This window comes from Lathamus discolor, chromosome 5, assembly GCF_037157495.1.
Source record: "Lathamus discolor isolate bLatDis1 chromosome 5, bLatDis1.hap1, whole genome shotgun sequence".
NCBI lineage: Eukaryota > Metazoa > Chordata > Aves > Psittaciformes > Psittacidae > Lathamus > Lathamus discolor.
In genome coordinates, this window is record NC_088888.1 from 65,779,944 (window position 1) to 65,795,555 (window position 15,612).

Sequence of the window (15,612 nt, forward strand, 5' to 3'; positions counted from 1 at the left end):
TTTAAGAAGAGGCATGAAGTTAGTACAGACAAGCGCACACATCCAAGAACGTTCTGTCACACAGTAAGAGAAAAGCCAAAGAAAGTATTTATTGTTCATAAGCCTTTCCTCCAATGACAAGAAAATGATACTGAGGTAGTAAAGTTTTTCATCTATGTTTTGTGCAAGTTTTTGTTGAGAAGAGTCAGCTATGGATAGGTGGCTAGCACAGTGCTAATGCTGAAACAGCATTCTGCCTTCTGTCTGTGTATGCAATTGTTTCTGAAAATTAAATAATATTGCAAAATGTGAAAAAGTCACCAGCTCTGTGGCCAGTTTATGGAAAACCATAGATAGTTTTTAATTTGAGTTACTTTAAGAAGTAATTGGAAGTTACTTTAAGAATAAAATATTTAAAAGTTCCCTAACTTCTCAATGTAAAAACTTGGTTTCAGAGATCTTCTCTTTGAGTTTATATTCTTGATGAATTGACTGGTAATGTTTCAGCCCAATAAATACCTGCTTTGGTTGGAAATGCCAGAAGCTTGTTTTTAAAGGATGTGCTGCATTCTTCTGACCTGTCTGCAGTAAAACCAGAAACCAGCAATTGTTTATGCTTAGTTTAGTGTAATAATGCATACACGATGCCATTTAGAGAATCAAACTTTATGTATTTAATCAAGTGTTAATATCAGTATATGTATTTATGTACAGAATATGATACTATATGTAGGTAACAAGTAATTAATATATCATGATTTTAGGCAAACATAACTGTCTGCTTCTGCAGAAAGAATTATTAGCATAAAGTCAGGACCATATTCAAGGATGATTCTTCCTAGTCTGATTTCACCTGTGCTGGCATAGATAGCCATAACACAATACAAACTAACTTCTTCAGGTAGCTGTCAAATCGTTCTGGTTACCCAGCAAATAAAATTTTATCCATCTTATAAAAATAGGAATTATGCTACAGCTGGGGGTAGCTGAATGAAAGAGCCCCTTCCCTTCTAGATTTTGCTCTCTTCCATGCAACTCTTGGAGAGCATGGTGGTTTGTTCTGTAATATAAACAGTTGAGGGGGGCATAAAATACCAGTTGGAGAAGGCGGTGATGTTTTCGAGTGCTGAATGTGGATTTCACTGTGGTAGGTCCATGTGAGAATGCTGAAGTATAGTATAAAATCAGTAAAAGGTCATTGCCTACTAAACCATTATTTGGAGCATATTTCAGACGCTCTTCTCATCTCAAGGCTCTGAAATAAATCTTCATTTTCTGGGTTTTTTTTAGTTCATGACAGTTATGTCAGTTGCTTTAGCTGGTTCCCATCATTTGAGTCAAAGGATCAAAGTACTTGCATCCTCCGGGACAAGTATAAATAAAAAGAATTGAAATATTCTTAGAAAATATTCTTGTCATACTGGGAATCATTTGCTAACTTAGCCTTTCCAAGAGATGAAACAAAGTGACAAAAAGCTGGTGCCAATTCAGCCTTCTGAGTAACTCTAAAATCTTGCTAGTGACTGAAGTAAATTATTCTTAGGAAAACAAAATTACTTCAGGAGTATTACACGTACTGTATGTGTGACGTACAGCACACAGTCCAGCACTTTCAGGAAGTTACAGTGTTAAGAATACAATTTTATTAGTACATTTGAGGAAGCTAAACATCTTAAGCATGATCTGTGTAAAATGCACATAGCGCTTAGCTGGGCAAGATGGATATGCCTTAACTGTGTTGACATCAAGCTGTGATCACTGTAGGAAAAATACCCTTGCAGCTAATAAAGAAGAGTGTCACTTTCATTAGTTTCATTTTAACCCAGATTTTGTCTTTGAATTAATTTTAACTCAAAGTTTCTGTTTTAGATGATAGAAATCTCAGCTCTCTCCATACCAGTATTTCCTGCTTTTTGTTCTGTTGAATGTTAAACTGTGTAACACCAATTAAATCTACTCTGAACTACGTGTAAGTAAATGTTTAATCTGTGAACTTTGAATGGTATACTAGTTGTTTCTCTTTTCTTTGAATTAGATGGAGAGCAGAAGACTCAAGTGATGATTCATGGAATTGAGCCAATGCTGGAAACACCCATACAATGGCTAAGCGAACATATGAGCTATCCAGATAATTTTCTCCACATTAGTATCATTCCCCGACCTACTGATTGAAACTCAGCTATATTGGTATGAGGATCATTCTCAAGCTGGAATTATAAGGGCATGTCAACTTATTGCTTCTGTCAGTCTTGACAGAGGCAGCCTGACCAGAAAAAAAAAGAAAAAACAAAAAAACCCGAAACAAAACAAGAAGTCCTCACTGCTGCAAGCCAAACAGGAAGAGAGATCCTATTGTCAGATAAGGGCAATTGGGCTGATCTTATTTTGCATCACCACTGCTTTTCTTCACCGCTGTAATTAAATCAGTTGCGATATGAAAGAATTTACAGGACCTCTGCAAGTCTGCTGTTTTCTTGTAAAATAGAATGAAGCTGAAACTGTCAGCTGAAGAGCAAATGGAAATATGCCACTTGATTGTATTTCTGATTAACAAATAAACAGGGCTGTTTCCTAAAGCGGTAGTGTTTCAACTTTGAGAGTGGAAACATTGGTTTAATTTTCTAGAAAGTTAGACAGTGAGAGATTCAGTTACCAATAGCTTTTTGTAAAAGATCAAATTACTGTAAACCCATCTTTCCTTAATGAGAAGTTCATGTTTACAGTATGTGTATTGGTATGCAAATGATCTTTTAACTTTGATAACAAGCAGTGAGAAATTTTAAAGCAAACCTGTGAGCATGTTTTGTCATTTAAAAACATGCACAACTTAATAATTTACAAATACTTTTGGTTTGTATGCTGTCACTGAATGCTCCAGTATGTTTATTATTCAAACCAGTTTTCATAGACTAGCAATGATGTAGGATAATTTGGCTCAGGATTTGTCATGGCATTTCTTTGTGCTCATCTAATTAATTTTTTTTTTCCCTGTAAGAGCATTTTCTTAATTTAGTTTAAAAAGTTAATAAAAAAAGAGTAAACGGATGTTGCAAACGATTGTATCCTGCTGTTTATTCCCATAGACTAGAAAACAATTAAATCATAGAATGATGAGCAGATGTATTGCTTTTTAATAATCTTGAGTTTTTGAAAGCTGAGACTTTTCCAAACTGGTACTTCCTTACATCCGTGTTAGTTTTCTGTTGTGGTCCCTGAGCAATCAGGCTGAAATTTGGAGGCTTCTAATCTCATTGCACAGATTTTTTCATAGTTTAGCAGATGTATTTTTAGGTTCTTGGATTGCTTTGGTTTCTAAATGTTTGTTACCATTGCAGCTGCCACTAGGTACCTACCATTTTTTTTGTATTAACCTGAATTCATCAGACTGTATGCTACATCACTGTGTCTTCAGTTTGTGGCTGTTTGTGGCACAAGACTGTGTTTGTAGTAGACATATTATCAAATATGTCAAATATTATCAAATGTAAAGAGAGCATGACATTTTTGTTTCAAAAATAGTAACTGTTGAAGTTCCTACTCAAAGTTTTGGCCTGCAAATATCCAGGTAGTTCCCATTGTTTTTCTGATAAGTTTCCATGCTCCCTTTATGGTAAGACACTTACCTAAAATTGAAAATCAAATAAAACCTCTTTAAGAAGAAACATTGCAAGGATCTCCTTGGATGAAGACAGAATTGAGGCTAAAAAAAGCCTTAGGGGCAGAGAAAGTCAGCAGACAAATCAGATGATGTTTTAAATGTAAATGAGGAAATAGCATTAAGGAAATGGAAGGGAAAAGGTAATGGTGAAATAAACCGATGTTGTATTCTGCGGGTCATGAGCAACTTTTAAAACAAACCAAACCATGCTGATCTGTGTTTATGCAGAATTGAAATACAATATTCTTATAGTGGGATGATTTGGTTGAGTCATTCTTGTTTCCAGTTCTGTTTGGAATTTTTGTTACAGTGTTGGATTGGCATTTATAAACTTTCCTAGGCAGAGACATCTAAATATTCTGGAGAATTTCAAGGTCCTGCCGATGGATAAAGCAAATATTTTGTAGTCTTCATATTAAAAAGTCTTTTGTAGGGATAATTTTTTCCATTAATCAGGATAAGAGTACATTTAAAAACCTCTAAAGATCGTGTTTCCTTCATTTTAAGGTAAGCTGGAGTAAGTCACTGGCTATTTTAATATATTCTACACCAGCATCTTCTCATGGCCTGTAAATCCAATTTTTAAGGCCTAGCATGGAACAAAGAAATAGCTTGGCATTAAACAAACTCTTTTATTTTAACTATTTAAACTTTATTAAAAAAAATAAAACCAAGTGTTGTCTGTCTTTATTTCCAGCTGAATAAGTATTTCTGTCATGGAGTAACAAAAAACATTTAATAAATAGTTGATAAGTAGGAAGAGCTGGTTTGATGATGTATCTAAACAAAACCATCACAAAAATGAAGTAGAATCATTGCTTTACCTGATTTAAATGATTTTTTGTAGTTTCTTTTACTTAGCGTGTGAATAGCAATAGTGACAGGAGGTGTGTTGTGGCTTACTTCGCTTTGAAATGCTGTAACTTCTTGAAAAAACAGATTTGTTCTGAATTGGTCAGAATCTAACATAACGCTTAATTTATTTCAGTAATAAGGAAAAGCACCATACACATCTGCACATGCCACTCTATATTTAGAATTTAAGTGTATCAGGTGAGCAATTTAAGTCATAGTTTAAAACAAAATATGAAGCTTGTTGCTGTCTTCACTATATTTCATATTATTTGACAGTTTTGAATGTTTAGTGAAGAAACAGTGAATTTTCCAGTTATTTCTTTGATACCACTGGCTGTCACTCAGCCCACTATCAGTTGGCACACAAGGTGATAACTTTTCATTAAGAACTAGAAATGAGTTATTTTAGTTTTATTCCCATTATTTTGGGGGGAAGGAGGGGAGGAACATCCTATATAAAATAAATTGGTACTGGTAGAAAGTTGGGTGATTGTCAGTATTGGGGAGAACCTGAACTTGACATCTGAAGGCCTAGTAACCCTGAAAAAATAAAGGATGGGAAGAGATGCTGTAATGAATATATGGAGTGGGCACAGGGACTAAGGGGAAGGATTTCTGCTGGGAAATCAGTAGAGGTGTACAACAATGTGTTATGCTGCTAATAAAGCACCTGTAATCCTGGGTTCCTGTTTGGTACAGAAAACTGGGGGGTGTCGGGAATTGTTTGCCTTCAGGGGTAGTGGTTCTCACATGGAATTACTGGGGTGAGGATCTGAACATTCCTGTGGGGAAGGTAGGGATGTGGGCTGGTGTACTGGTTGTGCTGCCTTAGTGGTAGAAATGCAGATACTGCTGTGCATGTGTATTGATGTGACTGCGAAATCTTCCAGGAATGTGAAGAAATATTAAATCTTAAGGACAGATCAGGCACCAGAGCAAGGAATATGAACAAGCCATTAATAAACTTACAGAAAGGAAAACTGTTGAGCTACTTCAAACCCTGTTACTTCTCCACTGAGAGTTGGACTGGGAAAGTCCTTTTAGTTCTGCGTTACTGCGTGTTTTTCTCTGACAGCCAAATACCTATCAGCTGGTGAAGACTCTTGAACATCACTTCCAGTATTATTTATATGCTGCATAATAATGATAATGACTTTTTAAATTATTATTATTTCCTTATATGGTGAATGATGTTGAAGTGACAACTCCTTGTTTACAACATTGATGATAGCTGGTATTTTTTCAGTTTCATTCTCTAGGAAAATCTGCATCCTGATACATCTACAAGTGTATTAGTGCACTCTTAGAGGACTTCTAGGGCTAAACAATGGCTATTCACTTTAGAGAATGTTTTAAGCAAATTTCCCAGCTTGCCAGTGGTAATTTACCAAATCAAGGGACTAGACAGGAAAAGGATAAATTAATCCCTTTCATGGGTATTTTCCAAATTAAACGTTTTCACATGTAATGATTTTAAACTTGCCAAAGAGCCTACATGTTAATTTGCTTGCAAATTTAGCATTAGCTTACAGAATGTATTTATTCATATGCTGCCACACGTAGATGTTAAAACTGATCACACACTTGTATAACTCTGATATTAATATTGATTATTATCAAGGTGTACCAGAAAGAGAACAGTGTTAGTGATCACAAGGGCTCCTATGGGTGCCGTTGTGTTGGTGCTGCAGATGGATGAAATGTGGGGATTGAGTGGATCTCTGGCAAGTACTACCACTTTTTCAAACTTTAGCCTTGCAGCAAAGCCAAAATTATACTCTGTCTTTACTGCAAAAGTAATGTTATTTTCTTGAGATGGCAAAAGTGTGTTTTGAGGAAAATATTCCCTCCCTAACCTAAATTCTTTTTGTTCAAAATTCTTGGCTGTATCAGAATAATTAGGCATTTGGTAAGTGACTTTAGCCATCAATTTTAGCAGTCCCTGCTTATTTGGACAGGAAAGAGATGCCTCAAGTGATATTTTTTTCTTTCCTTAGGATGAAAAGGGGTATGCACAGAGGTTCTTAAAATATCGTATCAGATATAGAATGGATTTCTGAATTAAAGCAGGTAGGTGTTTATTCTGCATTAAAACTTCTGGGTTTGAGACAGGGATGGTGACATTTCAAAATGTCACGGTAAACCTGAGTAATATCTCTTGAGAGAGAGGTAAAGATATGTAAAGTTTCGAGTGCTCAGAAGTAGACTTCAGATTTCTATACTTTCAAGTTATACTATCAAATCAGCTTGTGGAAGAAGAGTTTAAAATGAGAGAGATGTTTGTTTCCTTCCCTTGCCTTTCATGTCTCTACGATTCATGTAATGAAGTTCTTTTAACTGTGAAATGAAACACCAGTTTCTCTAAACAAGAGATGAAAGAACACAAAAGAACAGAAAACTTCTTTCAAATACAGCAATGCAAACAGGTACATGAAGAGAGGAGTTCTGTGTAGTTTGTGTTTTTATATGTATAAAGTAACTAGCAATTATATGAAGTTTAAAGGTATAGTTTCCCACATGGTTTTAATATATTTATATGGATAAAGAACCATTAAGGTAGAAAGAGAGGCAGTCAAGTAACCTTGTTAGGGTTGGAGGTTGGAGGATCTTGTCTTCACTGCACTTGAAACTGCCAAGATGCGTCAGATTTTAAAATAGCACTTTCCACTGAAGATATTTAAAGCCTTAATCCCTGCATCATTTTGCTGATATAGGTCAACAGATACAATAAAATGAATATGTTGTGGGAACATACGTATTGATCTAGTTACTAATACACATTATGTTCTCATTTTGGCACTCACAGTAATTATGAGTATTACACAGTGGAAAGAATAAAGCCAGTACGTGATACCGTTTGTATCTGCCAGCATCTGGAGGATCACTTGCTAGACTTTGTCAAATGGTGTAAGTTCACATGCACGTCTTAAAAGGTACTAGGAGTTAGGTCCTCTTTCAAAGAAAACCAATCTGGGGTGAGAAGTGGTGGGGGGAAAGTCAATAGCATTGTTCACTAAACCTCTCCCTTCAGTGGGTGTCTTACAGTAAAAGGAAGACAGAGAGACTGCACATGCAAAAACTGGTTGATGTCTTATTTCATATATATATATATAATTTCTCCTTGTGTATTTGTGATTTTGTTGCTTAGGGTCAGTACAGTCCCAACTGGCGTTAAAAAGGCAATCTGTAATTCTTCCAGCTAGAAGCAGGCGCTCATGAGTATTTTTGTCACTACAGAATTAAAGATTAGAATGGAAACTGCCTGGCTGAGACTTGTGTCTTGCATGCTCTTCTAGCTATAATTAATTATAATAATCTGCACTTCAGAGGTTTGATTTCCATCAGTCGTATGTACACACACCCTCACTGGATTTTTTTCCACAGCTGAAGATTAGTGAAATCAGCAGGTCTTTCTTCATTTTAAAGTTTATCTGAGTCTCTACAAGGCAAATGGGGGGCAGAGATCAGGCTGCAGGAGTGGCCCTCAAGCCCTGAAGTGCCAGCACGACCCAGGAAGTTACGCAGCTTGTTCACTGTTTTCACTATGACAATTTTATCATATGAGTTCTGTACCTTACTCCAAACTCTTCTTTAATTCACAGCTCCTCATTTTTAGCTAATCCTTGACCTCAGCTGACAAGAGATGAGGTTGAAGCCATTCCTTGCTCTCCAGCGCCTGACTCTCCCTTGCGGGCTTGCTATCGGTAACTGTACAGCAAGTATGACTCAAATCCCCATCTCTGGAGCACTCCGTGACACTTCTGGCACAGCTTCTCCTTCAACATCCGAGGTGTGAGTTCACTTCTGTTACCACAAACCGGCTAGCCCTGTAGGAAGAAAGTGAGAGAAAGGTGCGGAGGAGGGGAGAGGGAAATGAGTTAAAAAACAGTGAAGGTGGGGCTTGAGAGAAAAATACTTCATGGGGAGTGAAATGACAGAGTTGGATTCTTGAATCTCACTCGGGTTTCTTGTTCAGTCATCATTTTGCAGCTCCCACCTTGGGGTTTCCTTTCTGTCCTTTCCATGAATGTGGTGGTGTACTGGCTTTCACCTGCAAAGTGAAACGTCTGGCACCCCTGGTGTCACCATCTGCTGTAGCCGCCTTCTCCTTGGAGCCAGCGGTATCCATCACTTGAGTGGGTGTATTCAACTGCGTAGTTTTAACACATTGCCTAAGAAGGCTTTTCTTTACGAAAATTGCTTCAGAGCTTCTTCCTCTGCAGAAGAGGAGTCGGAGGCCCTGCACAAAATGGGGGCACAGTCTGCACAGGCACTTCTTGTTACTGCTTTAATACATTGTGTTGTGGAAAACTGAATCACTGTTATTGCTTTTTTATTCAGGGGATAAGTGATGGAGTCACTTGAGGACCTTTGTGTCATGCAAATTACTATTTCGTGGTTCTGAAGTTTTACTTTGTACTGGTATGAATGTTTCATACAGACAGCAGAATACGTTTCAACATGTAATAAATACTAAACCCAGTTTTGGTCGCAAGCCTTTTCTGTTTCATTTTCCAGTCAGAATAAGATTCCATTATATTGGGTTTAGTTGTAGAAAAACATGTCGGTATTCAGAATCAGGCTGTACAGGCACTAGTAAGAGGATGTGTCATTTTTAATCATCAGTATTTCTGCACTTTACACCTTGGCACCTTTCAATAGGAAGGCACACAAAGACTTTACCTTTCTGCTGAGGTGTGGTTCTGCTGAACCACCCGAGAAGTTTCTCTGCCAATCTGGGGGATCTGCTCCCTTACAGAAACCATCCAGTTTTGCTTTATTGTATATAAATTTATACTTTTGACAGCTGTTGAGAAGCTCACTGGAACAATGGCCATAATGGCAATTTAACAAAAAAGGGAAAAAAAACCCAACAAAAAAACACCCGGCTTAATTTATTGCCCAAATGTCCTTCACTAAGAAACCATAATGTCAGTTTTTAGTGAAATTAGTTGATGCCCTACTTCTGGTTGTGCATTCAATTATTCCCATGGTAAGAAGACACAACCCTAATGGGTCAGCTTACAATTTCCTTGAAATATATTGTGTGGTTTTAATTAATATGCCAATAAGAGGAACTTCGCGGTCTTTATTTTATCTCTTACTGAAACTTGAATGCATTCAGGGCTTCTGCTGCGATTGACTTCCTCAGGGAGGTGCAGCAGGAGTTGTATCCCCTCTGGCCTTCATAAATCACACTGGCTTTGGTATCTTACTGGGGCATGGGGAAAAATGTTTCAGTTCTGTGAAGCCTATCTACTTGCACTTTTCTCTCCCTCCTCCCCCAGGCTAAATGCCACAGTTTCCATAATGCAGCCCTTGCTTTTTTTACTGCATGCTTTGAACAACGAAGCTGATGAACTGTAGCTACTGGGCATAACGATTAATTCTTTAGCTGTCATCTCAGGGGGCACTGAAATTTAGGTCTTCCAAGTTTATGAGCCTCATTTCTAACAGAGGCTTGGTCTGGGGTAACCACGCAAGCTTCGAGGAAGATAACATGAGGCATAGATTAAATTCTCTTAAGAACTGGTACTCAAGTAAATGGAAGGCTCCACAAGGGCTGATACCTACTTTTGTTCACATTTGTTTTGCTGCCTCTGTGTTATTTGCTTTCTGTGTACTTGCTAAAAGCAAACCCAATCGAGATTGTGTGATGGTGCATGGAAGAGGCCTGTTGCACAACTCCCCTTCCCCTGCCCGCACCCAAGTGAATCCTTGCTTGTGTCACTGCAGGCAATTAACAGTGCTTCAAAACCACATGCAGCTCCTATTCCAGAACGGCATTTGATGGTATCAGGAAACTTGAGGGTTTGACAAAAAAATAGAGGAGCTTATTTATTCTTTAAAAGGAGCTTATTCTTCATCATTAAAAGATGCTAAAATAATCAAAGGCATTGAGTGTGCAGTATCAGCAAGTAGACCTTTGCTGCAAGGCCTGGTCTGGATGGGATGAAAATGTATTCTTCATCTTTAATATAATATGTGCTTGAAATGAGGTGTAACACATTTTGGTGTTCTGCTTTGATCCTAATATGCTGTGAGGCACTATACTGAAATGAATGTGGATACCATCGATAAAGCAGAAGATCCTTAACATCCTAATGTATGGGCATGTGCCACAGTTGCCACATTATAAACAAGGGCGTGAGCTTTTCACAGCTGCCACAAGAAAGGGAACTTTTACCTCTTGTTGTCCCAGGGTAAACAGGTTGCTCGTGTCTCTGAGAGCAGCAGGGTGCTTTCTCTGGCATTGGCTGATGAGGGAGAACGTGAGGATGAATAATTACTGTGGATTTGCTGCGTGCTCTGTAACCACATGTGCATCTTGATCTGATAGTAATGAATCTGAGTGTTCATCTTTACCTGCAGGATTTCTCCTGAGGGATTTTGTTGTTTATATTAAAGAGGGTTTTCTTGGAGCTGAAGTAACCTTAGGACTAGCTGTAAGTAGTACAGCTAGTCCTGTAACTAGCTGAAGTAACCTTTGCTGACTAGCATTGGTGCTAATTGTTTGAAGCAAGTCAGTGGCTGGGATTTTTATTAAATTTTGCTATGCAATGAGATACAAAGTGTGAATGGTGTGGCTGGGACTTTCTTGAGAATTACTTGAGTTTATTTTGCAATAGCAAATACAATCACAGGAACAAGAGGCTGCTTCTGCTTCTGCTGGCGCTCTGCTGAATATGTCACTGTTTGCCTATCTATTTAGTCTAAAACCAATCCTACCTCAACAAAAGAAGAACATCCTTAACGTTTTTAAAACTAGAGTTAGCAGCAACTTCCATGGTGTACCAGAAAAAGCGGAGCTCAAACCTTGCACTTTTCATCACTTTGCAAGCTTCTTGATACAGCAGAAGAGAAAGGTTTCCCAGTGATTTGTCTGATATTCAGGTAGGGAAGATAGCTATGGATGTTACTGCTGCTTTGCAAGCCGGGTTTCTCCGCTTCTGCTGTGAAGTCTGCTGTCCTTCCTCTGCAGGGATGTGGAAATTTGACCTCCAGGAGAACTGTTATTTCAGTTTTACTGGGGGAATGAATTGGTAGAAGTTTGGGAATAAAAGACAGTGTTTAGAAGACTACTTATGGCAGCAGGTTCTTCTCAAAGCTGAGTTTAATCCTGCAGTGGAGCAGGCACTGCTCAGAACTGTGGTTATATTGAGCTGTCTGCTGATACATCAAGCAAGCCTGTCAGTAATATCTTGGATTGGAGCTCAGAAGGGACAGGTACTATCATCCTTTGCAGTGCAAAGTTTAAAGGGCATGAGATATTGAATTCACAAGTTTGGAAAATGATGCACAGCCCGTATGGTTTCTTTATGGGATGACTGTTTCATAGCATGGTACTCCATTAACATGAGAAGTATTGTTTTAATTATCTTAGCTGATGTTCCTCTGAAAGTGCTTGGTGGGTAATTTTAATGGACACGGTAAGGAAATTGCTGCACTGGCAGGTACAGTATCTGTTCATCTTACTCGCTTACAAATGTTCCAAGCAATCGTGTATGACACCTTCCTGCAAATGAGGTAATTCCCGCTTGGCACTGAGGCCTCTAAAGAAGAAAACTTTCATACTGTAACATTAAAGGCAGACACTTTTTTTTAATCACTTGCCAAAACAGCCGAAAACAATTATTAATTAATGGGAAACATTGACTTTTAACTTTGCAAGCTCTCCAAAGAAGTGTCTATGACAACTTGCATCTGGATTTATGGATTATTTGGATGCAGTGAAACTGGGCATCGTACTGCAAAGGTTGACTGCTTTAAATTCATATTAAGTGTACACATAGCGCTCTTAAAATTAATATGTTTATAAACCTAAATTGGTTCCGTTGAATGCCTTTTGTTCTCTCTCTGGCTTCATTTGAAGCAACAACAAAAAGCTGTGCTTGTTTGTGTGTTTAACCAAAATGCTAAATGCAATTAATCTACCCAAAGCACACAAATATTTTTTGAATAATAGAGGCGCCCCTTTCCCAGTGTCTCTGGTATTTAGCACTCTGGTTTGGAGAGAAGAAGGCAACTTTTTCACATCTCATAAATAAAATTTAAGAAATCTTTTGCTTGGCTGGCTTAATTTGAACCAACCCAGGGCAGCACCCTCAGATTTTCTTGACTGCTTTGATAAGGTTGAGCATAGCATGTATGGTTAGGGGGAGGCATCATTCCTAGTATTTTAGATTCTGGATCTTACTTTCCCTCTGGAAAATATTGTGTCTGGCAAATGCAGCTCCCAGTAAATAAGAAGGGGGTGGGATGAATAGTGCAGTCTGAGACATCTCCTGTTTGATCTGACTCAGAGGATGATTATGTGGGGATTCACCCTGCAGATCTACTCATTTTGCCTCTTTTGTCAAACAACATAATGGAATTCCTTGGACTGTCAGAAACCGAGAAAATCCAAAATATTTCAACAAGATCAGACCACAAGAGTTAGTTTATCTCAACTGAGAATCTTGAGACATCCCAATTATTTTAACAATGGGAGAGTGGCTGCCTAGGCTGTCTGCTTCTAGCCAGTCTACTTCTCACTTATTGAGAAATTCATGGGGAATACTGTGACAAGTTTAGTAACTGCAGATTTTTTCTCAGTTAAAGTCTCTTTTCTAGCAAACATGAGAGCTTCGCTTTATGCATTTGCTACTGAGACACTTCCATGTAGATTGATCTACATGTTGGTGATCAACACCAACAACAGTTGGTGATCAACAGCTGGCTGCATCCAGTGTGCCTGGGTATAGAGAGCCAGTGTCATGGTGTAACAGCCAGGTACCAGACTTCATCCATGCCATTTGAAGGAAGGTCATCTGTTTCCCTGTTTAGCATGCATATTTCTCAGTAGTTTATAATGATTGGGAATCTGTTTAGTATGGAATACAGAGATGGGTCTCTGTAGTCCTGTGTTTAAGGTTAAGATGAAAATTGTTAATGCTCTTTGCATGTTAAGTTGTGCCTTCAGGTAATAAAGCGTTGCTTTTCCTGGAGTGTTTTGCACAAGTTGATTATAAAGATGCTGAACTTATCCTTGTTTTATCAAATAGTTAGGGCTTAAATGGCCACAGAAATGATGCCTGCAGCTAGTTTCCCTTTCCCTTCTCCTCCCCACCCAATGCTGTGCTTCTGTTGGAAATTGAGGTTGGATAGTACAGACATGTGGATGCAGCAGCTTTAAAGTCAGATGTATAGGAATGGGGAGCAGTGCTGGTGTACTGATAGTGACATCTCTGCTCTTGTTGATAGTGGCCAATAATCTTAATATCAGTGACCAGCTAAATATCTGGGTACTTTATGGGCTAAACTGTGGCAACTGCACTATTGAAATCAATGTCTGTACGTGCTGAAATCCTACATATTTATCCTGGAATTTCTTTTTATGACACACAGTGGCTGTTTGCACAAAGATCTTCATAATCTCAAAGCAGTTGTCTTTCTGCAAGTAGTTAACTGGGTCATTATCAGCTTTTCCTCAAAAGAAGGGGGGAGAATGACTAGTCTAATACTTTTCCAACCCAGACTGAAAGGAAAGAGTAATTTCTGCAGTAGGTCAGCATTTTGTGTACTTCTGTTCTTTACCACCTCTGCTTGTTGCACTGCTTGATCTGGAGACCGGCAGTAAACGCCCACCTTACCATAGCAGAACAGTGAACTACAGTGGTGACATCCCCAGAACATTGTGGCTGTTCTTGAAAGAAAGCAGTAGGTTGCTTCTGGTTACTCAGTGGTGTATTCGTTTTCTACTAGAAGAATAATTTTCAGGTTTCTAGGTTGCATGTGGCAGATGGAAATAATTGCTTTCAGTATGCTCTGGGGTACTGCTATCTGAAGAAAAAGGCAGCACAGCTTCCCTCTCCTGTCACCCAGGGTTTAGGATGCGCCTCTCTGGAGTGCAAAGAGGATCTGACTTGATTCCTGAATTTCATTTTGGTGTTTTTCATTATGTCCACAGGGGCAGTTGAGGGATAAATGTAAATGCCAAATGTCAGCTTCCAGGGAAGGTGTGAACCTCCTGTGTGATGGCACTTATTGAGAAATAATTTGGAGTGCTCTTAATGCTTGGTTTTCACATGGGCTGTGATGATCTGGGGTTTGTCCGGACCAGTGAGGTTCCTTTACACTAGCACGGGTTTGTGTCTTGTGAGCAATGTCCTTCCCAAGGCTGTGCCTGAGTGCCTAATCTCAGGCACACCCCCCCTATAGCAGAAACCTTCGCCAGCTCTTCAGTTTCCTAAACACATCCTGGGATTGCAGCCTCTTCTGATGCTTCCATATGTAAGAAGTTATGTGGATTTGATCTGTTCCTCTCCAGTTCTTTGGATGTGCCAGCTCTGTGAAAATAATGGGATGTTAAAATCTAAAAATTAAAAGAAAAAAAAAAAAAAAACCCAGCAAGACCCAAACATGAGAATATTATTAGATATGCCAACTTCAAAAGACAGCTGCTAATTACATACACTTTCTTGTGCTGCACTCTCTTTGACTGCTGTTTTCTCTTACTAGGATGGAACAAAATCTGTGTTATCCTCAGTGTTATCCTATTCTTATGGGAAATGGGAACCAGCAGATATCTAGATACAGAAATACAGCATTAAACAAGCAATTTGTTCATCTTCTGCAGTTGTCCAGAAGGTAAAATGCACTAATTTTGCATTTAAATAAAGTGCACTATGTGCTAATGCAGAGGAGGTCTCACAGCCCTATTTTGAATCAACAACCTGTTTGCTTTCATTTTGACCATCTTGTTTAAGATACAAACGTGACCGCTGAGGCTCCTTCATGGCTTTTGTCTGTATTTGTGGAGCATTTGCAAATGAAAGCTGGGGGGGGGCGGGAGGTGGTTGCCATCCTTGTAAACAATATTGCAAACCCCATCTCCAGAAAAGAGAAATGCCTCCCTGTCCACATAGGGAAATGCTGAATTTTGCAATTATGTCTTGCAGCGTGAAAGTCACAGTGTGAACATCAGGTAAAGGCCTTTTTCCATCAAAGGTCTCAAGTAATCTTACCAGAGAAGCAAAGCTGCTCCTGCTGTCCCAAGAGAACATTGTTTAGAGGCAGAGATTTGCAACAAAGAATGAGAAGGTTTGGTCTAACTTGTCTTTTTCCTTCTGTATGATCAG

General features: G+C 38.6%; 1 protein-coding gene across 3 annotated transcripts in view; it reads left to right on the top strand.

Moving 5' to 3' along the window:
- The window catches only part of ATG5 (autophagy related 5), an 81,942-nt gene extending 77,631 nt beyond the window's left edge, over nt 1–4,311 (top strand). For all 3 annotated transcript variants that reach the window (XM_065681133.1, XM_065681132.1, XM_065681129.1), the window contains exon 8: nt 2,015–4,311. In XM_065681133.1, the coding sequence (XP_065537205.1) occupies nt 2,015–2,151 (137 nt within the window). In that variant the 3' untranslated portion in view covers nt 2,152–4,311. The remainder of the gene's footprint in view (nt 1–2,014) is intronic.
- The last annotated feature ends 11,301 nt before the right edge of the window (nt 4,312–15,612 follow it).